Source organism: Bombus pascuorum, chromosome 1, assembly GCF_905332965.1.
Source record: "Bombus pascuorum chromosome 1, iyBomPasc1.1, whole genome shotgun sequence".
Taxonomy (NCBI): domain Eukaryota; kingdom Metazoa; phylum Arthropoda; class Insecta; order Hymenoptera; family Apidae; genus Bombus; species Bombus pascuorum.
In genome coordinates this window covers 12,745,234-12,768,733 of record NC_083488.1, presented here as the reverse complement: position 1 = coordinate 12,768,733, position 23,500 = coordinate 12,745,234, and the positions used below count along the sequence as shown (strand labels likewise).

Genomic DNA, 23,500 nt, shown 5'->3' with positions numbered 1-23,500 from the left:
TTTAATTTTATGATATTGAAAATTGTTTCAGAGAGCGGGATTTCGTATGTATTCGGAGTACTGCAACAGTCATCCGATGGCTACCGCCACTTTACAGGAATTATATCAACATAATCGTTATAGCAAGTTCTTCGAAGCGTGCAGGTTAATGAGAGGGCTGATAGAAATTCCTTTGGACGGATATTTATTGACACCAGTGCAACGGATATGCAAATATCCACTCCAGTTGGCAGAATTACTGAAATATACGAAAACCGATCATCCAGATTACCATAAGATTCAGGAAGCTCTAGAAGCGATGCGAGATGTTGCGGTTTTGATTAACGAAAGAAAGAGACGGATGGAGAGCCTAGAAAAACTTGCTGCGTGGCAACTAAGGGTGGAAGGATGGGAGGTAGGAATCCTAGAAAGAAAATGAAATTTATTTGTACAATATTATTTCGAAGCACTCACTTATTTCGATGATGTTAAACTTTAATATCTTTTATTAATACCATAGGGTGAAGATCTCATAGAAGTTTCGTCGCAATTAATTTATCAAGGAGAAGCTGTGAGAGTTACTACCGGCATGTGGACAAATAATATCACACTTTTCCTATTCGACCACCAGCTAGTGTATTGTAAGAAGGATATCTTAAAGCGAAATACCTATGTGTACAAGGGACGGATTTATCTCGACACGAGCGAAGTGATCGATGTTCCCGATGGCAAAGGTAAATTTTCAAACCGTTTGTCATTAATATATCATCTAATTTTAGTTTTATTTTTAATATTTCAGTCGTAAATTGTTAATGTTTTGTTCACAGATCACCAATTAGGTGTAACAGTAAGGCATTGTTTGAAAGTATACAGTTGTGTTCGAGATAAGTGGTTGTTATTCTGCTGTCGTACAGCGGAAGAAAAGCGTCGATGGTTGGCAGCCATGGCCGAGGAAAGGAGACTGGTTGCTCAGGACAGAAATGACGGATTGGAGTTCCCTGCTGCGGCCAGGCAATTGGCTAGGATCGCAGCAACGAGACAGCAGAACAGACCGCCAATTAAACCTCGCAGTACGTAAAATAATTATTGTCTGAACCTTTACAATAAGTACTTTAAACTTATGATATTATTACAATTGTCTGGATTGAATAATTACAGACAAAACGTACAAAAGAGAGTCTGCTTACGAAATGCCTACAATGGTTGGGCAAGCCACCACAAACTCGTTAGGACGTAAAGTTGGCACTTGGTTCACGTTCGGTAGCAGCAAGAAAAACACGCGACTTCAGCCGTCCTGAGACAGGCCTACCTTCGTACCATACATTGACTTGTGAAAGTCTAACGAGAAGCGCTTAATCGTTGCTTCGCAACCGTGATTCACAAATTACTTGTCGTTCAAGAAACATTTCTCAGAAAATTTCTTCATATCAAGATTTATTCGCATTTTCTTCAATGTTTCGACATTTAAGAATATTCGAATAAATAAACGGACAACGTATTCGTTTTAATCTGTACGAAAGCAAACGATAAGAAGCGCTTGTCATATGTATGGAACGAAGGTATTTTATTTATCTAATCGTTAAGTTTTATCTCTTAGTCGTTGTCGATTCAACAATATCGGTACGTCCTGTTAAAAGGGTAAGCAAAACGCTACGATTTTCATCAGTCCGAATGTAGTTATTCTCGTTTAATTTAAATCACACGCAGTTCGATAAAAAGGAAGTATAACTTTGTCGATATCGTTGGCGATATTTATTTCACTGCCTCGAAGAGGATTCTTCTAGATTCTATGCTCTGTCGTCTTACAATCACACAGATCACTGCAATCACGGAGTGACAAGGTATCACCACTTAGTTGTTTTCAGAAAAATGATAACCGTTGTTTGTTCAAAGTATAACCGCAAGAAATATTACTAATTAAGCGTAATTATAAATTCATATAAGCAACGTTTAGACGAAACGAACAATATTACAAAATGGAAAAGAATAACGTGCAGAAAGTTTGAACTATCAAAGGCAAAGAGATAAGTATCGAGGCGGGACGAAATAGAAAATATTATTGAAGAAAAAAAGCTTGTATAAACTAAAAAAATGAATGCACTTACTATTAGATATATATGAATATTATGTGTAAAGCCGATAGCAAGCTTTTGCGGTACTAAAGAGAAAGTACTAGTCACTCTTATCACGGAATCACATAAAACACCAGTGATAAAACTTTAGCATTATCGGAATGCAACCGCTTGTACGTTGTAAGCAATGAATGGATTAGCAGTGGCCACGTGTTTTTTATGGTAATAAAGACTGATTGAGAAATGCTTGAGCAAATAGGTACGGAGAGTAGCACTGAGAGAAAAGTATAGTCAAAGCGTAACAGAATTTCGCTAAAAGTAGATATATTTATTACTGCAGAATGAAAGACCTTCCAAATGCATTATTAGTTTGATAACCATTTAGATAGTCTTCTCTAGTATGCACATTGAAATAAAGAGAAACAACGTTGACACAAATATCATACCTTGAAATTTTCTCTCAGTGAAGCAAAACGTATCACAGTACATAATATCATAAAAAAAGAAAAGAATCTTAACTTGTTTCACGGTACGCCCTTTTACTGCCTAAAATTATCGTCATTTCATCTAAAGCAGTAAATCATAATACTCATCGTAGTTTATACGAAGGTTTTAAATTTTTGGTAAATGGACGGAGAATTATATTTCTACGTCGAATATGGAGCGACAGTATTAATGATATAGGTACCACTAAACATGTAAATACTCGCATATCAAGCTTGTTTTCTACTGCTGCTATAGCAGTTTCTAAACGGAAAATAAGATCATCTGAGATATCTTTCAAGTTTTTCTACTCTTGTACAGAAAAATGTTGCGAGAATATTATGATGAAAGCCAGTCAGCAAAAACCTCTGTGTTTTGTACGTAAAAAGTAATGGAAACGTGCACACTGTAATTCTTCATCGAGTACAATTCAATTAACGTTTCAAAAAAGCTGATCCATCAATTGTGAAAGTTTTCAACACTGCCAATGTGTTTACTAAATATTTTTTTGTTTGTTTCTGACACTTTTCATCGTCTTAATGCATATATATTTTTCGAAATATATGTTCATAAAAAAAAAAAAAAATAATTGTTATTCTATCTTCGATCGCAACTTTGCAGAAAAAAGAAGAAGAAAATACTTGTGAAACATAAACAATACACAGAAGTATATTTTTGCTTATTTCCTGGCATTGTATTTACTATATGACGAGGACAATATGATGACAAAATGAAAGAGCAAGATTCCTACTCAACTGTACAGAAACCATTAACCATTGATGTTTAGACTAGAAGCGATACATTTGTTGCTGAACCTAATTCATTTAAGAGTTATTTTTATAGGACAAATTTATTTGTTCGAACGCAATTTCTCTGTAAGCATTGTTATATAAGGCCAACTATAATGGCCAATGTGACTAAACATAAGGAGAAAAATATCATATGTTAATTATAAACGCTGAAACGATAATATCGCATATTGCACAATTTAGAACTTTTCATTCATTGAATTTTACTAACATCAATAAAGAAATAATACTTCTGTAAATTATCAGAGTAATATTACAAATATTCGCAAGACACATTAGTTACAAAATAAAAAAAGGGAGTTTCAACATAGCAATGGTTTATTCTTTACATTGGCTATATCTTGTTAAAGACGCGTAAAGTAATTAATAATTCAATATATATCCTTTCTATAGTTAGGAATTGATAAATTTGTATTGTTACTCTGAAAATACTAAAACAGACTTTGCACAAACGTCAGAATGATGTGCTTTGAAGCAATAATATTACTAGGCGTTACAGTAATAACAGTTTAGGCTGTTGCATATGTATGTGAATGCATATATTTTCCCTTATATTTAACATAAATAGTTGCGCGTGCATATTGATGATTGCCATATTTTATAATTGTCTGTTATTAATATGCACGTGAACGTTCCACTTCCGAAAATTTGAAAATAAAAACTGATACAATAATGTATCGCTTTGTTTCATGTAAATAATTAGGTATTGTACTTTATAAGTGTAAATATTGTAGAACTCCTCGTTAGCGGAAACTTCAACATGTTCTAGGCCATAAGAAACTTTAAAATTGAATGACATAAATTTTGGATAAAGATTAATTATTGATTAATAGCACAATGTTTTGTATATTTGTATATTTAATTTAATGATTTAATAATAAATTACCCTTTTTGCTCGATTGTTCACGTTATAAATAATTATCGTTTATGATATGTACAGTTGAAATTACATAATGTTTACAATTGTTTTCAAAATATAAATATATACTCAGTTAAATATATGTAAATAAACATTTTATAATTACTACATCATTATTACTTTATTGCACTGAATTATATATATGTCCTACACATTACTTTTCACAAGTACTGTTAAAGGTAGTATACTTTAAATAAAATCATACTCAAGGAGAAAATATTTAATAAAAAAAGACCACATCTATTACTATTTATTATATGTATTCATGAAAATTAGGTACCTAGTATGTATGTGGTACTTTTTGCAATTTGAGCTTTTAATTCAGAATTCTCTTTCCTCAATTGATTTACCACTTGCCTTAGAGTTCTAGCTTCTTCTAACAATTGAGCATTTTCATCTAAACTTTGTGAGAAACTTTCTTGAACATCTCGTAATTCTGTAATGTACTGGCATGCCCTTGCTAAAATTCCTCCTTTACTCTATAAACATAAAACACCAATATGTATTAGACATACATATGTCTTTTACAACAACGCATCTTTATAGAAACATGAAACCTAATCTGTTAAACGTTGTGTTCTTTAACTTGATAGAACAAAATGGATCATACGTAATTCGATAAAATAATATAAAACGGGAAATGTTGTGCATCCTATATTTCCTTATAAAACGAAAGAAACTTATCGGACAATCTAATACTTTGAACTAAAATACCATAATAATAATAAAAAAAAAACCAGTGGATGATGTATAGGACTTGGATGTATAAAAAATATGTACTGTATTACCTGTAACTCAAAATTGGTTTTTACATCTCCATCTCCAGTTGAATTTTGTTCACACTCAGGTAAGAGCTTCCCCAATTTTGAAATCCAATTATTAATTTTATCCCTACGGCGTCTTTCAACTTCATTATGTGTTACCCTTCTTCTTTCATCTCTCTATATGATATTATATAGAGTAATAATTAATATCATTCAGTAATTTCTATTAGATATAAATCACATAAAATATTCTACCTTTTTAATGGTAGTAAGGATATTTTGTGGATTATCTATTTGAAGTTTAACACGTGGTGCAACTGTTCTTGTAGTTTCTGAGGTAACTACTTCATTACTATTACTAAGTACGTAGAACTGACCATTTATAGGTGATGTCAAAACTTGAACCGTGTTATTTATAGGTGCAGCTATTGATAATTCAGTGTTATTTGTATGATTATCACCAACTTGTACCACACGGTACGCTACTGCATTATCATTTCTATTTACTTCACATAATTGATACTGAATATTATCTTCTTCTGTGACTGTCTCTATTTCTGTGTCGCAATCTATTATTTCTGCTTCTTCTAAAACTACGCCGACATTGTCATTGCTAATTGTATTTTCATCCACGCTATAAAATATTATATACTTACAAAAGCATACACGGAAAAATGTGGTATTAAATAACCTTATACGCCAGACATTTATGTTTCCGAATTTTCATATGGTATAAAAATATACATTTGATTTTACGAAACATAAATATAAATTCATATATTTAACAAAAAATAAATTATTTTACATATCTTTTTTAAGTTCATAGAAATCAACAAAAACATTCTATTAAGAATATGTCATTATTTTATTTTTATGATTATATTATGATAAAAAAAAACATTTCACAAAATTACAAAATCAATAAACAACATACCTTTCATCAATATTGCCAAAATGATTTAAAACTTCCATTGTGATGTTCAGATCAAATTACCTTGAATCAAAACTTTATCCACATAAGAATGCATTACATTGCACTTGCACTGCAATCTATTTACTGTAGGCAATGCGTCACAAATCAAAAAATTATATAGATAAAATAACGTATTTTAAATATTAAATATTTAAATATATAAAAGTATTAAATATGTTATCATATGTAATACAAAGTGTCGAATTCTTACAATAAAAGTATAACATTAAAAAAATAATTGTACTCAAACTATTTAAATAATATTTTTATAAGTAATTTTATTGACTATCTAGTTATAAAAAACATAAGATACATTTCTCTTTAACATTTTTTATATAATGATTCAAATATTATAATATCATAATATTAATGAATAAATATTTAGAATATTTATAGAATTTTTGCACCATTAATTATAGGCAATAAAGGAATAATGGCAATAAATTAATATGTAGTAATTATGATTTATCAGTTATAATTAAAATCAAATATAGTATCGTATGTTCAAAATTGGCACGTTTAATAGTAATTTTTTGTTTACTTCCCTGCTCAAATGTACTGATAATGTGCGATGTTAGGGAAAGATTAAACACCATATTTTAAACTTGGCCATTAATAGTAAAATATATTATTAAGAAATGAAGTATATGTACTGTATAAGGTATATATAACAAAGTCTCTGTACAATAAAAAAATTAAGTAACATTTGTGACACCCTTTTTATTGTTATTCTATATTCACCGTATATAAATTGATTATATTGTCGGATATAAAATTACTTGTTCTTTTATTATTTGTTATTTAATGATTTTCAACGCGTAGGATTCAAAAATGCAAACCTGAACTTTAGAAATTCAGCGATTCAAAAATTATGCATACGTAAGATACACATTTTTATCGTATTTTACAGGTTAGCATGATGCTATATGTATTACTCTTATCAATCATTTGATTGGTCGATACAAATGAGCATTGAATTAAACTTCGCCAAATATTGGCTTGTATTATCATAACCAATCGTCTTGTGGTGGTCGCAGAGGATAGAATGAAATTGAATCTAATCCAATATTTACGAAAATCAAAATCCCGCCGTAAAATGGCCGATACTCATGTATATTTGTGTACAGCCAGCGATTCTACTCATTGAACGAAATATGGATTGGAGCCACCATGGTGTCAGAGTAATGCGTAAAATACGTTAAAAATTTTATATACGCGTAACTTTTAAATCGTTAGATTCTTAAAATTAAGACTTGTATTTTTGGATTTTACGCGTCAAAGACATTAAATGACAAACAAAAACAAAAAAGGCAATAATTTTATGTTTGATAAATTAAAGTTCATCATATTTTTATACGTTTTCATATGTGATGGTGTTTTTATGTTACCCTAGTATGGTATCACTGTTCCATGTGTTTAATTTACCGAATTTTGTGATTTAAATTCAACCACTTGTTGTAAATATAAATTTAATATGTTAATCATAATTTATTAAAATATGAATCTTTGATATACATGTATGCATACAGAGTACACTCGATAAAAGGTAAAAGATAGGTTACGAAACAATTGACGCACCAATATTTTTAGAACTGCGTTTTCAATGAACTGATACACGATACGAACTAGTGAAAATATTGTGTTTAGCGGTTCTATTTGTCTTCAGAATGAAGCCTCCAAACGAATTTATTTTTTTATTGATTTATATCTTTGCAATCATCTTAATTGTACATTGTGAAGATGAAAACTACTTTGAAAATATAGAGTAAGAATATTAATAAGTTTTTTTTACATCTAAAATTATGAGAAATTTATATTATTATATGTATAAATTAAACAATACATAATTTTACAGGAACTCAGAAGAACTAATAGATCCATATTCATTTTTTTATGATAAGCACAGCAAAACAATGGATAAAGAAATAAACATCGACATGTATGTATAAAATGTATATTCAGATGTTGTAAATGCTATAAGTATTAACTTTTTCAGTAAAAAAAATATGGTACAGGAAAGCACCGAAGCTCAAGACCAGTTGGAACCTCTTAAACATGAAAATAATTATAGTAACCACGAAGCTATCTTTTATAAGCGTCTTATTAATCTATTATTATCAAATATTCGCATAGAGGTAACAGGATAATATTATTTATGGTATAATTTCTCAAACATGTTCAAGAAGAATGTATTTTGCTTTTTGGAAACAGAATGAGAATGAAGTATCAATAACAGGAATATTAGAGATTGAGGTATCCCATTCTCAAATGGAAATACTTAGAAATTTTCAAATTCATAAAACATCTTTAAGAGAAATTGATGAAATTTTGAGTAATATAATACAGGAACCTCGATATAATTATATGTTTGAAGCTACACATATATTTGATGTATTGCACAAAGGTTTTGGCACAATACTTAGAACAGTACAAGAATATGTAAGAATATTGGTTTTATTTAATTATATTTCTGGTTTATATATTTATATGAAAAGAATTTTATTGATTTAATATTTTAGCCAGATGGAGCTATAATCTTATTTACAATGATAATGGCTTGTTTGACATTTAAAATGATAAGACGTGGCCAAAGATTTCCTATTTTGTGTATTATACAAATTATATTCATATTGAGCTTCTTTATGACTTGGTGGCAGCTTATAAAGGTAAATAACATTAACTTACAATTTTATTTTAGTTTTAAAAGAATATTATTCCTTAAGTATATTTGTTCTTTTAAGGAAGCTGAAATTAAGTCTGTTGCTGCACAAATGAAATTTTCAGACATACCAATTTCATGTCAACCCGATAAGATGAATTTGTGGCACAAGTTTATTTCATTCTTTTGTAAGTATATATTATTTTGGTACATTGAAAAATGCTTTGGAAGGTTACTATTATCTTTCTATCATTGTAGCTAACGACGATTGTGAGCAATATTATGAAACAGTAATGTCTAATCCAAAACTAAAAATTACACCTGCATTTGCATTATCACATTTTATTACTACTGTTGTTCTTCATCCAGTTACGCACGTAGGAACTGTTATATCTGGCTTCATAAATAATGCTACAGGTAATTGATAAGTTTTATTCATAGTTACATCCTAATAATTCAGTTGATTTAATAATTTCATTTAATCTTTTAGATAATCTGCCTTGGACGTATGGATGGATAATAAAATGTATGCTGTATATATGTATAGGTTTTGTTATACTAATGATGCCGTTCTTTCTGTCTGGAGCATCATTTAATTTAGGCTTAGGACCATTATTGAGATTTGGAATTAGCCATGAGAGAAAAGCTGGAAAAGGTAACTCATTACACAGTCTAGAAAACCGAGAACCTGTACAAATAATTCTTAAGGTAATATATAATTTCCTTTGTTTTATTTGGAATGTTTTTGTTTTTAACTAAATTTATCCCAGATTTAATTGTAAATCTTTTGTATGTAGTTGTCTAAAAACTCGAAACATTTTTAGGTAGCTCATGGTACCGACGTACCACAAATACAAGATGTTTCGAAAGTCAACCAATCGAACGCCTTACCAGCTTTAAAAGAGTCTTGCGAAGAGGAAACTATTGCGACAGATAGTGATATTCGGGAAAATTTTGATGATTTATGTCGCGGTGATACGATAAAGAACAATAAATTGTCAAATAATCATAATGAAGAAAAATTGGATGCAATAATAGGAGAAAATAAGGATGGTAGAGGGGATGGTTAATAATTTATTGATAACTTGTTTTGTAATATATATAAGCTGTTAATTTCTAATGCACTTAATCAAGTAAATACTTCATAACATGAAACTTGATCTTACTTATTGTTAATACTCAAATTAATAATTAACGAATCCAAAATGTTAATCTTATAACTATATTTGACAGCTTGTGACCTACAAAGTATTGTTTTAGTATTATTTATATTTATTTTGCTTGTAGTTGGATTGTGATTATATCATATTGTATAAGAAAAACGATATTTGATATTTTTACAATATGTTGTAACAATGTTCATATTATGTGATCCTAGTGCTTTAATATTTCCAATATTTAAATACACGTACTTTTACAAACATGCAATGTTCGTTTGATATGTAAATTCTATATAACTGAATAGAATTATTTCGCAAGCAGAAATACGGGTACTAATGCGAATTCAGCTTAATGAATAGCAATGAAGAATTCACTAAACATATATATCGTACTTCTACGATGAGCTGAATTTTTTGTATTTATTTTAAAACGTATTTGTGTGGAAATTACGTTGGATATACGTACATAACAAGCGCAGATGTTGGTGATGTAGCCGGAATAACGATTAGGAGAAGTGGTAGGTGACGACGATCCCGCAAAACTAAGTTCTGTGTTCGTAATTAATTCTATTTATGCAAACCAGCGCGTTCGTCTCTACACACACAACACAGTTTCAAAACAACTTGTCATCTCATACGTACCTCGTCAAGAATCTAATTAAATTTCAACATTATGTTCGAAAATTTTCGTTAAATTTAATTATGATAATATATATAATTTAAAAATTGAAGTTCGAAACTGCAAAACTTAAATTTTTACACTGTATCACTTGCAACATTTTGGATGTTTAAATTGTTTTGTTTAAGAAAACAAATTTGACTAACGTAAACCAAAGGTGCGAAGCTTGTCTATCAGATCGAAAAAAAATTTGTAAGAGCTGGTCAATCAAAATATTTAGAATGGCTCGATCGAACGAAGCAACGGCTAAAGAACTTTTTCAAATTGTGCATAGGTCCATGAACAGCAGGTGTGTTTATAGGTAACAGAGAGCGATATGTATTTAGGGCAGAGGGTTGGGTTTCATAGGGCCATAGATGCATTACATGCTCGAGATGATGTCTAAGAGAACCGAGACTGGTACGCGTATGCCGACGTGTTTGGCCCTTAGTTCTGTTTCCGCAAACCGTCGCCCTTTATCTGACGTATATTATGCTTGTTCCAAAATGTTTGTGTCTTTGTGCGCGTTCGATGTTCTGTCACGAATTTACGCACCTAAATATTCTCAAGATTATTTGAAGGTTTCTTCTTTAGTTACTTTAATAATTAAAAATTTTAAAAATTTAAATTTGAATAATATCAAACGCGAATCACTCAAATAATACGTTTATATCTTTAAAACGTGAATAATCATTTAACTTCTAACTTCGTTATCGTCAGTTTGTCAGGCGGTTTTTCTTTTTTCATCGCTTCAGCAACTACAAGCATCGAGCAAATTACAAGCGTAAAACGAGCGTTTGGAACGCTCGTAAGGAGTCTGCAAACTTTTCACGACTTCGTGGAAGTTCGGTGCAGCATAGCTTAATCCGTTTTCGCGATGTCTAAAGCAGACTCGATCATAGATGCATCGACGAGCATCGAGAAGGCTATCAAAATAACGAACCTATCTCATTTCAAAGTGGCTTAATTGCGCTTGGCTGCATCTAAAACGAGCCGGGATCCGCTCTATGCACGTGCAACCGGGCTTTTCACCTGAAACCCAAACGGCCCTTCCTTACATCTGCTCCATTGATGTCTCTTGGTTCGTCATTAGTTAGCGGTGAACCGCTAAAAATTCGAAGAACTTCGGATACCAGACATCGAACGTGTGCATGGCTTGATGCGTGATGCCAACGTGTGTGTACGTATATATGTCTTGATCTTCGAGAAGCTTTCTTCGACATCCTCCGTTACTCAGAGTTCCCTGAAGACTTCCACTTGGTTACGTCCGAATACCGATCGACGAATCGATGATCGATTCACAAAGTGCACCCGTGGCCGATGTAAAAATAGAGGATGGTTGGTTGTTCGGTCGGCCGATATCATTCGTACCGAAATATCAAAGTGTTCGTATCGTAGTTCCGATTTTTCTTCGGTTAACTTTCCTCTTTGCTCGCACGACTCGCGAAGAAAAGTTGGATCGTTTCTATCGCCGCACCGGTACTGTCATTTCTTTCAAAGAGATTTTCGGGAAAGTTATCGATAATTCATTTTAAGTGGTACATTACAATTGGAAACTCCATAGGAAAGTTCCAACGGAAGACAAACTTCCAGAGGCGGTCGAAGTCTTCAACAAAGTGAAATACATAATGCATGCCTAGCTGGAACATAATTAAGCAAGGCGGGGGAAAGACGAAGTTTTAACCGATTTACTTCGTTCCCGGCGCGAGGTAGACAATTCAACCTGAGTTCTTGCAGAACTTCGTCTTAGAATATGCTACGATCGTTTTAATAACCATCTTTCATTGCGATATAGTCGATGTAACTTATCCGTGCTTCGTAAGGATACATGCAATCATTTTTTGTTACCTTTCCTTACGACAGTTTACGCCAGTCATTTACAGAAGGGTTATTCAGTGTAGTCGAGTGGAATGTGTGATCGTACAAACAATCGGATATCCGACTCCACGATGTTACCGTTTCTTGCGCAGCTTTGATCGTTAGCCTGTAAATTTTCGTACCTCCATGTTAGCCGATCGAGGATTCAGTAACTCATGAGAGGTCTGGATATCGGGAAATGGATGGTAGGTGTAACGATCGGTTACTGCTACTAAACGTTTCGCTGTTCACCAGAATTGCTGAATGTAAACTGTCTATTACCGACGTTGGACCTGATCGTGCACGCTTCTGTTGAGTGCGCATTTATCAGCATTGTGCAGAGCATGGAGACCAGAGAACTGGAACGATATAGATTTTCTCCGATCCTTCCTCGTCTGGATTTACGTTTGTTCATGCAGATATAGCCGACGTTGTCGTTGATATCGGTTACGAAGAATAGAAAGAAAGCCATTTCTACAGTTATCGGTGAAGTTTTATCGATCCTAGCCTCCTTGGTTATTTAAAAAAAGATACTCCTTTCCACTTTATGGATTTTAACGCGAACTTTGTGCGTTAAATGAAGTTTGTATAAGAGAAATACTTAAAATGTGTTCTAGTATGTATAGACACGATATTATATCAAGATAGCTCCTCTGTGGTCTATTAAAGCTGGCCAGTGACAAGCATCGTACTTGTGATCAAAGCTGCACCTATCTCTATACACAGTTTATTAATCACTTTGTCGTGTAAATACCGTTTCACGAACAATTTTAATTGTTCGATCAATGAACGTTAAATTGCGAAAAATTATCTGTTAGTCTTCAAAGCGGTCGTTTCGTGCAAATTACATCGCTTTTGTAATTTTCCTCTTAAATTTATGACTTTTTATCGGAGCATCTCCTGTAAGATTATTTAAATTCTAAATACGAGTTTTATCTTTAATCTAGAAAGTAAAACTTTCACAACTCGCAAGTACATCAATATATTTTTTTTTTTTTTTTATTTTATGCTATAGCTCTATTTCAGAGTTTCTATTCACCTGTTCGAAACTTGGAAGTATCTAATTTCTGTTTGTCTTTCAGAATCTTCGAATGTCACGTGTAATTAACACTTTACCCAACGGTGATGACCGCTGGGAAGGTCCAACCAAAAAGGAAAGTGTAATTCAATGTCGGACCCGTGGACATTTACACGAGCGAGCAGAAGTAACCGCATGATAACGCAGCATTCCAGCATGAGAGGGTAGTAATTAAGACCTCAACTGGTCCCAAGGGACTTTGTACGCCGTCTCCCTATATCTTATCGCATGGCTCGCCCGACTGGATGTCCATGCTTTATATATATATATGGGTTTATTCACCCAAGAGAGCAGTTCTGTATCGAATGAGTCGTTGTATACCTAGCTGGAGTTCGATCTTTTGTTTTCCAATTATCGACGAAATTCTTTGGGCGCAACGATAAGGCATCGTTTCGTCACAAATTATCAGGTGTTTCGGTGAAATATGTGAGTTAAATTTAAGAAACGATGTATCTAGAGAATTTTTTTTTAGTAATATAGTAACGTATGGACTGCGAATGTCTATCTGTTTATGAGAACTTCCGCGATTCAAAAACTTATAGAATCCACATAATATTCTAAGATATGTAAAATATTCAAAGTAAAGTATTTTTATAATATTTAGTAGTCAAAACAAATCGCTATTCGGATCCCATTTCCTTAGTTACATGTCTATAAAAGTATGAAATTATATAAACGTGCTCGATATAGTAATGTGTTTCAATGTTTAGAAGCATTAGAATTTAAATACTTTGTTACTCGTACTTTTCCTTCGGCTTCCTTATTTAAGATCTAGGTCGATCATGGAGCTTTGTTTTTTATTCGAGGAAATACAAATTGCCATGGATACAAGAATATAGTCGCGCCATAGTGTAAGAATAAAAGGCGGCAAACGAGATTATACCTTAATACGCAATATACGTTTTATTTCGTGGAGTCGAGCGACCATGGACAACATGATAAATGTCGTTCCCACTGCTCCGACATAGACGTTGAAATTAGTCGTAGAGTAGTTGTCGTTCGATCGACCAGCGAAACCATTAAATGTCAGGAAATCGAACCGGTTTAGAGAAGCTTAAAGTAAAATTCCACATCGCAGCTCCGTGGGTATAAATACAGGAAAACTGGTCGTATGGCAATTACATCGGCACGACTTAACGTGAAACGATCATTTTTTCCGCCGTTGGTCATATGGGAAAATAGTTTAATATCGGTGAACCGGTTTGATGCAGCGTCGGTCGTTTCAAGTCTGACGCTCGGACACGCAGCTTGTATTATCCTTCGTGCATCAGAAATAAGAACAAAATAAAATGAGGATCATTAATGAACATACACCGCGAGAACTTAAGCAGACGTTGGAATACCGACTTCTTTTTAAGATACAAACATTATTCTACACGCTTCGAATCAATACGCTATCAATGCATGACACAGGTAAAATTTACATTTTCCAGATTCTTATTTTTATGATAAATACGATATGATAAATATCGCACGTCTCACTTTTGATTAATAGTTTGATGTGCTTAATTAATAATCGATGATCGACGCATTATATGCGTATAAGGTATACAAAGTTTCTTAAGTTATAAAAATAAGGTTCGTGCTCCAAAGATAAATAAAAGAACGCGAGATCATTACTCTTACTATGTTTATTAATTGCTAAATATTAAAGTGGCAAATGATCGATAGAAATCACGAAATTACAGAAGTTGGAAATAATTACGATGCTGAGTCAAGTAACGTAGGTATTTCTAAACGCGACGCAAGCCGAGTCAATAACCGTGATCACAGATATCATCGTGACCCGTCGCTCTGAACTGACATGATTAATAGGAGCCGCCGAAATTGGTTCTTAATGACTCGATAAAGAAATGGGGCCTAACCATCATTAAATGCGTTTTAGTTACGCGTTTCTAATTCCTAGTTGAGCTAATGAGCTTTTCATCAGATTCGAGTAATCTTCCGGTTTGAGAACGAGTTTTGCTTATTTTTTTTTTCTTCTTCGAGCTCGTGAACGGTCGGAATGATCAGATTAGAATATAAAGATAGAACCCTTTGTGCTCCAGCGCCGCTATAGCGATATCGGCAATACGAAGATTGTTTCTTGTATTATTTTCACCGATAAAGATCATAGAAGCAAAGAAGCAAAATATTTTTATTTCGGTACAAAGGCTTTGCTTTTGAAACCTTACATTGCAAAAGTGTGCTAAAGAATATGCACGATCATCATAAAAGTCGATCGTATCATAAAAGTTGAAGCATTTGCAGAAATAAGAAGCCATCTCCGATGTTTGAATTATATGCATCGCAGCAGAAGAAAAATTATAGGTTTCACATTAAAAGATGCAAAACTTTATTAGTACAAATATTAGTTGATTAATAGCCTGTAACACGTTCGAAAACATGACTTGATTCTGATCGATTTTAAATTGGCATTTATTGATCTACAAAAATTATCGAAAAGTGGATCTGCCTCCTTATTGCAGCAGCTCGTTCAAATTTCGGCATGCAAAGTGTTAACAACTAATTTTACGAGATATAACCTTCTTTTGCCAAAATACTCCACATTTGCATTCAATGTCGTTCCTTTGCTGGTAGCCTAGGAATTATTAGTCAACGGAGAATACGAGGCACGTGGATACACAGCGGGTAACGATTCTGCGCGGATGATGCATACCTAGAGAGCGCGCAAGCATTGCCATCGTGAGGGATGCCTCCGAGCGGCAGACTCATGTCATCGTGTCATCGATAATTGATGTATGCGCGAACTAATGGCTGTAATTACCTCAACCTAATATCCACCCTGGAATCTCGCGCTTCCCCGTCGCGCGTATGCGTCCGTCGTAGCGGCAGGAATGAAGCCAGGGCCGCGTGCGCGTTAAAATTTCCAGAAGAAATTAATGATTTCACATCGGTCGTGACAGTTAGGCGGTGATAATTAATCGTCACGGATCGCCCGGAGCTGAATACATTGACCAGGCCTCCTTGTCATATTTCTTTCCATTCTTCTAGCTCGTTCTTTCAACGGAATTATGCGAAACCACCGTTTATTAGCGTCCTAACGATTGTCCGCTGATATTCTATATCGCGTGGACAGTGATGGAATGTCCGTGCGAAAAGAAAAATTGATAGAACACTGATGATCGATATTATACGACGATTTCGTTATTCACGGATTCTTTTAATGAAATGGTATTGTTCTGTGTCTAAATTTCGGAGTTTAGTAACTTGCATATATTAACAAGAACCATTCGATATCTATAAGTATGTAGTTTTTGACCATCAAATTGCTTCTATTAAAAATTCGAAACATTTTTCATTTTTGTAGTGAACTTGTGAGACGCGAGTAAACTTCGATAGGAAAGTTTATTAATTACTAAGACGTTATACATATATGCCTTGCCACTTATGATACAGTGTGATAATTAGAAAAATGAAATTCTTGTGTATGGTTCTTATTTGATAATCAGAAACTAATATGGTGAAAAATGATTGATTTTGTGCTTCCAAGAAAATAAGAGATGGATTTTGCATATTCTTCCTTTAGAGAAACAGAGAGGAGCACCAGACGCAACACGTAGACCGCGACGTCAGGGTCTGAACAAAAAATTTGTAAGTCTGGTGCGTTAATATAGCGAAGCAAAGGAACGTTCGAGTAGAAATTAGAAAGCGATGGCGCCTGAACGAGGCATCTTACATGAGGCGGTAATAAGATTACAAGAGGGCGAGAGTGGTGTGACTAACGAGGCTATCGTCACTGCAAAAGCCAGATGTTCCCAAGTGTATAAGCCGCCCAGGACGAGTCTTTCTGGTGGTCTTGTGTCTGGCCATGTGTTTGCCTGCGTGTTGTCTGTCTAGTCGGGCTATTTATGAGATAAAAAAACCGGCGCGGATCAAAAGTACGCCGTTGAAGATGCACGACGTGATTGTGCAATTTCTTGTTAGTGCCGAACGCGTCTCGTTTCCGCCGGCGACGCGCACCGCCAGTGTAAGATTAATGCTCGAAGACGATTTCCCACGCGGAGGATTAACGACAACGTTGTTGCCTGTAGCTTACTATAGTGCTTTCAATTAGAATCGTCGAAATTCATAGCGAAGTGAAAGACGGAATACATACTGAATTGTCAATTCCAAAGATTCATGCGCAGGACAAAAAATGATTTGTGACGAATGTTTTAAGCGCATAATACAAATACATATATCGGTACGCTTTAAAGCAGCGGTGTACACAGGGTATACCGATGTAAGGTGTAATTCGACGAACTTTTATGCGAGTGATACACGAGCGAGGTCGCTGATACGATAAAATGCACCTACTCTATTCCCTTTTGCATCTGCAAGCTCGAGGCGCATTATGGCGAAAATTCAGGTTACCGACATTTCTTAGATTTATTGTACTCCACGAGAGCTGACAGTTTACTTACGTGTCGCCGGTGGATTGAGCCATATGCAATTGCTCCACTTCGTCAGATTCATATTTCACGATACACGTGCATATATGCGATTCCATGTATCTCGATATAGAGAGAGATATCTGTCTAGAACCGTGAAAAACGTAAGCTATTTTTATTCTATCGGACAGAAATGTCTGATTTTACACCCGTCCAAGCATTACTTATCGTCTCGTGTTGTCGCTCAAAGGGTTGAATGAATAGTTGAAAAGCTCGTTAACTCCTTTGGAAGCGAGCTCCACGGAAACTTGGAAACTTCAAACGTCAACCGATAAGAATTTTCGCCTCTTACCTTCTCTTCTACGTTCGGTTCGCGATCTTCCGCCAACGCGATCGAACTTAACTTTGTAAGTGCCCGGTAAGCTCGTTTCGCGAGAAAAGCAAACCAACGAGACTAATATCGATGTCATGTCACGCGAAAGATCAAGAATTTCCCCTTTCGTAGGATGAATCGTCAGCCGGGAGACGTCACTAACTCGTTGCGCGCTGTCAAGTCGTGTTCCAGCTCGATTCTTAGTAGCGTGCAATTAGTCGGCCAGTATTAGCATCGAATCCATCTCAAGGGACGTAGAACTGTAAGAGGGAGCGAGCTTGGTAATTCAGCTCACGCGGGATACGAGTCGGTCACGGTGTTGGCTTCGCAAAGGGAAACACATACATACATGCACACGACATGCACGAATACATAGTGAAGCAGACGGGATAAAGGAGGCGTTGCTTACTAATGTTGTTATTGAATTATTTCGAGACTTAGTTTTACGTGCGAGGGATCAAACCGGGGCTTTAGTCCTTTGCAGATGGAGGAGGCGTGGTCCCTGCTCGATACTAACTGCTGTCCCTTCGAGCCAAAGGTCCTACGGATCACGGCGAGTCTTGTGCATCCTTGACTAGATTAAGATGCGATTAGGATGCTCTTAGCTTTCTCTCGCCGGATATTCTGGGATACTCTCGGTTTCCCCCTCGTGTCGGAAAGCTGAGCCCGAGCGTGCATCGAAGCGACACGCCATGCCACGCGCTGCGCCCTCCACTGGGAGATTCGGATCAAGACGCGACAGGAAACGAAAGAAATCTCGAGCGAAGGCACGCGAAGAAATACCGACTCGTTTGAACGAATGTAGCCTATCGTTTATCGAACACGAAGAAATAATATCTATCCTGAAACGTTAGAGATATATAAGACGACTTTTCTTCTTCTAGAAAATGACTTTCACATTTCAAGACGTGAACTAATGAGATTTATACAAAAAGCAATAATAATAATTTCAGACCAAGAACCCAGATCCAATGGTAACGGAAGAAAACCATCGATCTGTGTGCTTATATATATGTACATCGTAGAAGTTTTGATAGTCGCATCGAGACAACGTGACTCGCGAAATGCCGAGTGTACGACGTGCGTCAAGTGCAGCTGCATGCGTCACGCGCCAAGTATACCAGCACGCGTGGAGCAAAAGAACAGCAAGGATAAACTGTCGGTGGATATCGTAGCAAAAGTACGACGAATAGCGCTATAATTTAGAACAAAAATGCAGTAAGCAGCTGTTACATCGTGAAACGAGACGTTGGAATATAGGGAAAGGGTTGAAGAGCGCGTATAGCCAGAGGGGTGGTACATGTAGCTCGTTTCCTCGACTACGAAATTGATCGAAGTTTGAAGTTTGTTTCCACGACAGGTTACCATTAAGCTCGCGCCGTGTACACAGCTTCACGGTTGTTAACGGTCGCGTGATCCAACGTCACATTGCATCGAGCGCGTTGCAGGTGATACCGGAACCTATTAAACTGATGATATTATGTATATTGTATCAAGTAATTATGTAGCTACATTATCGGCGCTTTTAATACGTTATAAAATTCGGATGACCTGACGCGTACACCCGATCCATCGTGCTCCCTTTGCAAGGTATAATGGTGAATTGTGTTTCATAATAACGAGGCGGGTAGCGGCGATAATGTTTTCGACGATGCGGAAACTTTTCGCTGACGCGATATGCCCTTGCAAAGGATAAATCTATAACGATACTATTCGATATAGATATAGAACAACGGTTACAGGTTCCATGATATTTTCTTTGTCATGATTAGTGCGGTCAGAAGATGAGACCATCGTTAACAGCGATGGTAGAACCTTGTGACGTGATCTTTGGTTACAGGGTATCTCAGTGAAATAACTATCGTGTAAGACAATCGGGAAGGGATAAAGGAAAATGTAATAGGATTGCAGTACGTAACATAATATATACTATGTAATTAATGATACTACGTAATAAGAAGAAATTGTCTTTTATTTGATTTTGTATTCTTTGGACTAAAGTGGAATTGTAAAATTACAAAGAATCTTTTTCTTCGATATCATGCGTGTGGATAAAAATAATTTGCTGCTGATCCAAGTGATTCAGCAGCCGCGAACAGAGCTCGGAAGAGAAAGAAGCGAATCTTCGGATCTGTGAATGGAGACGGTCGCGTTCAAATGGAGAAATCGTGTTTCAATTACAGCGGAACGTCGACTCCACTTCCTGATAAATATTCACGTCTTAATGTCGAACGCCGAGATCGAAGAGGGACCGCCTTTTCTCTTTTAACTCACCCCTTTTACTTTGCAATTGTTCCATCGTCGATATAACCATCCATATAAGAATATTTCACTTTAAGAAACAAAAAGAGAGAAAGAGAAAAGAGAGCAAACGGTTAAGAAATATAATTAACGATCACGAGTCACCGCGAACTTTATAAGGTTTTATTCCGCAAAGCACACGACATGTCTCACCACGAATTATGCCCCAGGGTTACGAGGGTTAATACAGTGGGTTCTGTGTAGCTAAATGCAATGTGAATTTTTATTACACCTCCATACGTGTCTCTCGGTCTAGCAAGCTTCAACCCCTCTCGGGGAATAGAGAGAAAGAGAACGGAGGGGTCTGTTCCGGGCCAGACAAAAATCTTTCGCTTGAACGATAATTTGAGTTCGGTTGCGTATGGTTTTTTTTTGGGGAGAATCGGAGACTATGGGGATTTGTATAGTATATATTACGTATAGTAGAATATATGAAACGACGGATAGAGGGTAAAGTTTTCCCTCTTTCAGACAGAAATACCCTCTCGGCAGCCTCTCGCGGTGTTCTCTCCCACGCGGCTCGCTGAATTGTGCCGTTCATCGCGTAAAACTGACGCCATCTGCGTTTAATGCAACTACTCTTTCCCTTTCCGCGGCACGCGACGATGGCGGTGCAGGGGATGCGATCTGGCTGTGGGGCAAAAGCCAGGACTGATCACCGTAAAAGCACACAGAAACGCGTTTCGCAAATATAGTCGAGCTTTTTCAGCGGCGCGTCGAATTGCATGCGACATTTCCTGACTGTTTTGCACGATGTTCCCATACCGGGACTCGGGCCCGGAAACACACAAAAAAAGGGCAGCGTTACGTGCCCTGTTATTGGAAACTACGCCCGATGTTTATAGGAGGAAGCTCGCGCTCGAAGTACATCGTCGATGAACACCGTTATTAACGTCCGGACCGATGAAACGGGACAGTCATTTTTATTTTGTTTTTCTCCCCTCCATATACATATCCTTTCTTTTCGTTGCTCTTTGGTTCTATTTAATTCGTTTTACTACATACAACAGTTCTTTTGGTTCGATAGACAAAAATATACGCTACTCTATAAAAAATAATTGGAAAGCTGAAAAATACTCGTAAAAACTTAATTTAAAAAATTTCCCATCCCCTATTTCGTGCATATTCTTCTGTCAAACGTCTTTTATTGTCATAAAAATTCTTTTACTTTATTTTATATTATTATGAAAATATTCATTTTCATTAATATCGTAATAATAATATTGTAATAAAAATGGAGTTAATCTGATTATGAGATATGGTATATAATAAAATTTATCATAGCTCCTATTGATTCGATGAATCGAACGAAAGTCGAAATAGATCCCAGCGATCGTGAACGAAATGTACGAAGAAACAATTGAAACTAGCGCAGAGGTGTTTCTTTCTCGAGAAGTTTGTTGTAACGTACTCGTACGATCAATTCTCACGAACGACGCATTGTGTGTTACAGTTTCGTTTTATCGCGTATCACGTTTGAGGCTTATAGAGAGAAACGTTGAACATCGGATACAGTTTGGCCAGGAGTCGGTCCGGTTAGCGGCGTGATTGCAACTGATGCGAACGGATTGTGAAAACACTGCTTTCGTTTCTCTCCCGGCGATCCGGACGTTAACGGCATTTCGAATGCAGTTACGAACTTCGAGGCAAAGCCGCGTAACGTCGCAACGATATTTCTGATAAGATTCGAGTTTTCTAATGCGTTCCGAATACATAACGAGTTTACAAACGTCGTTTAGAACACGGTCTTCTCTCATGCTGGGCATGTTTAATAACAAACATTCGTACCAAAGCGATAAAGATTGAGGCGAATCCAATGAAATTCTCGTAGCTTTTCAAAGTTTCGCTTCTTCCGGGAACTTGAAAGTTTCTGGACCTGCGGTTAGGTATTGAATACCGAATTGGTATATCTCAATATATCCCTGTAGTTCTGATTAAACCAGCTGAAAATGCTGACGAAATACGGAAACTCGGTTCGAAGAAGGATACGTCTTACGGAATCCTCAAACAGTGCAAACTACGTAAACTATCTTGAATTCCTCTTCTGTTTCCACGAACTGAAAATCCCTAAAGACAATTTTCCGTGAATACGGACGTATCAACTTCGAAGCCCATGCTCGCATTAAAATTCGCAAAGAAGTGTTAGTTTCAATTTATGACGGCGAAAGAGAAACACGCGACTCGGTTCTTTTAAGCATCATAAGGAAAGTTGCAGCGATCCGTGAGCCTCGCGAAACTCTGTCGGTCTTATTGCTGTTCAGTATTTCACTGTTCTACGGGCTCGTGGATTGTCTCTCTCTCGGTTTTGAGAGAACGGGGGTATCTGGTTGCAGCAAATAAAGGGAAGCACCTAATGCGAGTCCGTGACGATGGCAGGCGACTGCCTTGGAAATTCTTGATTACATACACTTTCTTGTTAACGTTCCACGCTGCCTGACGTGAATTTTTATACGTTCGCTTCTTGTTATTCCACTCGCTCGTTCCCTCCTCGTAGAACGTATGAATTTGATGCTCTTATGTGTTACCGTCCTTCGAATTTTGATCAACCCTCCGACCGTTTCCTCTTTCAATTACTCTTCGATCATTTGCTGCACGGATGGTAGCTTCCTTGTGGAGAATGTATATTAGATATTGTACTTGATCAAATTCTAGTCTGCTTCGTATATAATTTTTCCTCTTCAATTTTCTATAATTCATAGCTGCGTTATTTCTCCGTTTGCTCTTTTTTCTTTTTTTTCGATTAATCTTAAAAGAAAGAATTTTTAGTTATGTAATTTTGAAAGACACGATATCGTTAATGATTTTCCAGTGTATATAACATGTTTTAAAAATAACATCTGAAACTACAGAATTGTCCATTTTGTTTAATATTTAATTAAAATATGTAATACATAACACGATTCAATTTATCAAACTCTATCTCTTTACTGATGAACCAAACTGTTAAAAATTAATGTTCTTCTCCTTCATCCTTCTGTTCTTCCTATATATTTCCTTTCATTTTATATGTACTAAAGAAATAATACATTAGGCAAGTACGGG

At 35.6% G+C, this 23,500-nt stretch overlaps 3 protein-coding genes across 14 annotated transcripts in view; 2 read left to right on the top strand and 1 right to left on the bottom strand.

Annotated features, from left to right (window-relative positions):
• The window catches only part of LOC132904992 (serine-rich adhesin for platelets), a 133,008-nt gene extending 129,004 nt beyond the window's left edge, over nucleotides 1-4,004 (top strand). For all 9 annotated transcript variants that reach the window (XM_060955890.1, XM_060955947.1, XM_060955882.1 and 6 more), the window contains 4 exons: nucleotides 32-394; nucleotides 500-713; nucleotides 807-1,049; nucleotides 1,138-4,004. In XM_060955890.1, the coding sequence (XP_060811873.1) occupies nucleotides 32-394; nucleotides 500-713; nucleotides 807-1,049; nucleotides 1,138-1,277 (960 nt within the window). In that variant the 3' untranslated portion in view covers nucleotides 1,278-4,004. The remainder of the gene's footprint in view (nucleotides 1-31; nucleotides 395-499; nucleotides 714-806; nucleotides 1,050-1,137) is intronic.
• Nucleotides 4,005-4,503: 499 nt separating this feature from the next.
• LOC132905257 (upstream stimulatory factor 1-like) lies at nucleotides 4,504-6,170 on the bottom strand. The gene is made up of 4 exons (XM_060956403.1): nucleotides 5,961-6,170; nucleotides 5,282-5,660; nucleotides 5,051-5,203; nucleotides 4,504-4,741 (listed from the first exon to the last, which is right to left on the bottom strand). Exons 1-4 carry the CDS (start codon nucleotides 5,996-5,998, stop codon nucleotides 4,535-4,537), a joined length of 777 nt encoding a protein of 258 aa, XP_060812386.1. The 5' UTR covers nucleotides 5,999-6,170; the 3' UTR covers nucleotides 4,504-4,534.
• A 960-nt stretch (nucleotides 6,171-7,130) lies between these two features.
• Nucleotides 7,131-10,081, top strand: LOC132905208 (chloride channel CLIC-like protein 1). 4 transcript variants are annotated; one of them, XM_060956293.1, is made up of 10 exons: nucleotides 7,131-7,545; nucleotides 7,647-7,764; nucleotides 7,855-7,938; nucleotides 7,996-8,134; nucleotides 8,211-8,438; nucleotides 8,519-8,665; nucleotides 8,741-8,846; nucleotides 8,917-9,075; nucleotides 9,149-9,313; nucleotides 9,483-10,081. In XM_060956293.1, exons 1-10 carry the CDS (start codon nucleotides 7,515-7,517, stop codon nucleotides 9,593-9,595), a joined length of 1,290 nt encoding a protein of 429 aa, XP_060812276.1. In that variant the 5' UTR covers nucleotides 7,131-7,514; the 3' UTR covers nucleotides 9,596-10,081. The 4 variants fall into 4 exon arrangements, with proteins under 4 accessions (XP_060812276.1, XP_060812247.1, XP_060812267.1 ...); XM_060956264.1 differs by having other exon boundaries at nucleotides 7,132-7,545; nucleotides 9,149-9,366; XM_060956284.1 differs by having other exon boundaries at nucleotides 7,133-7,456; nucleotides 7,590-7,764; nucleotides 9,149-9,366.
• The last annotated feature ends 13,419 nt before the right edge of the window (nucleotides 10,082-23,500 follow it).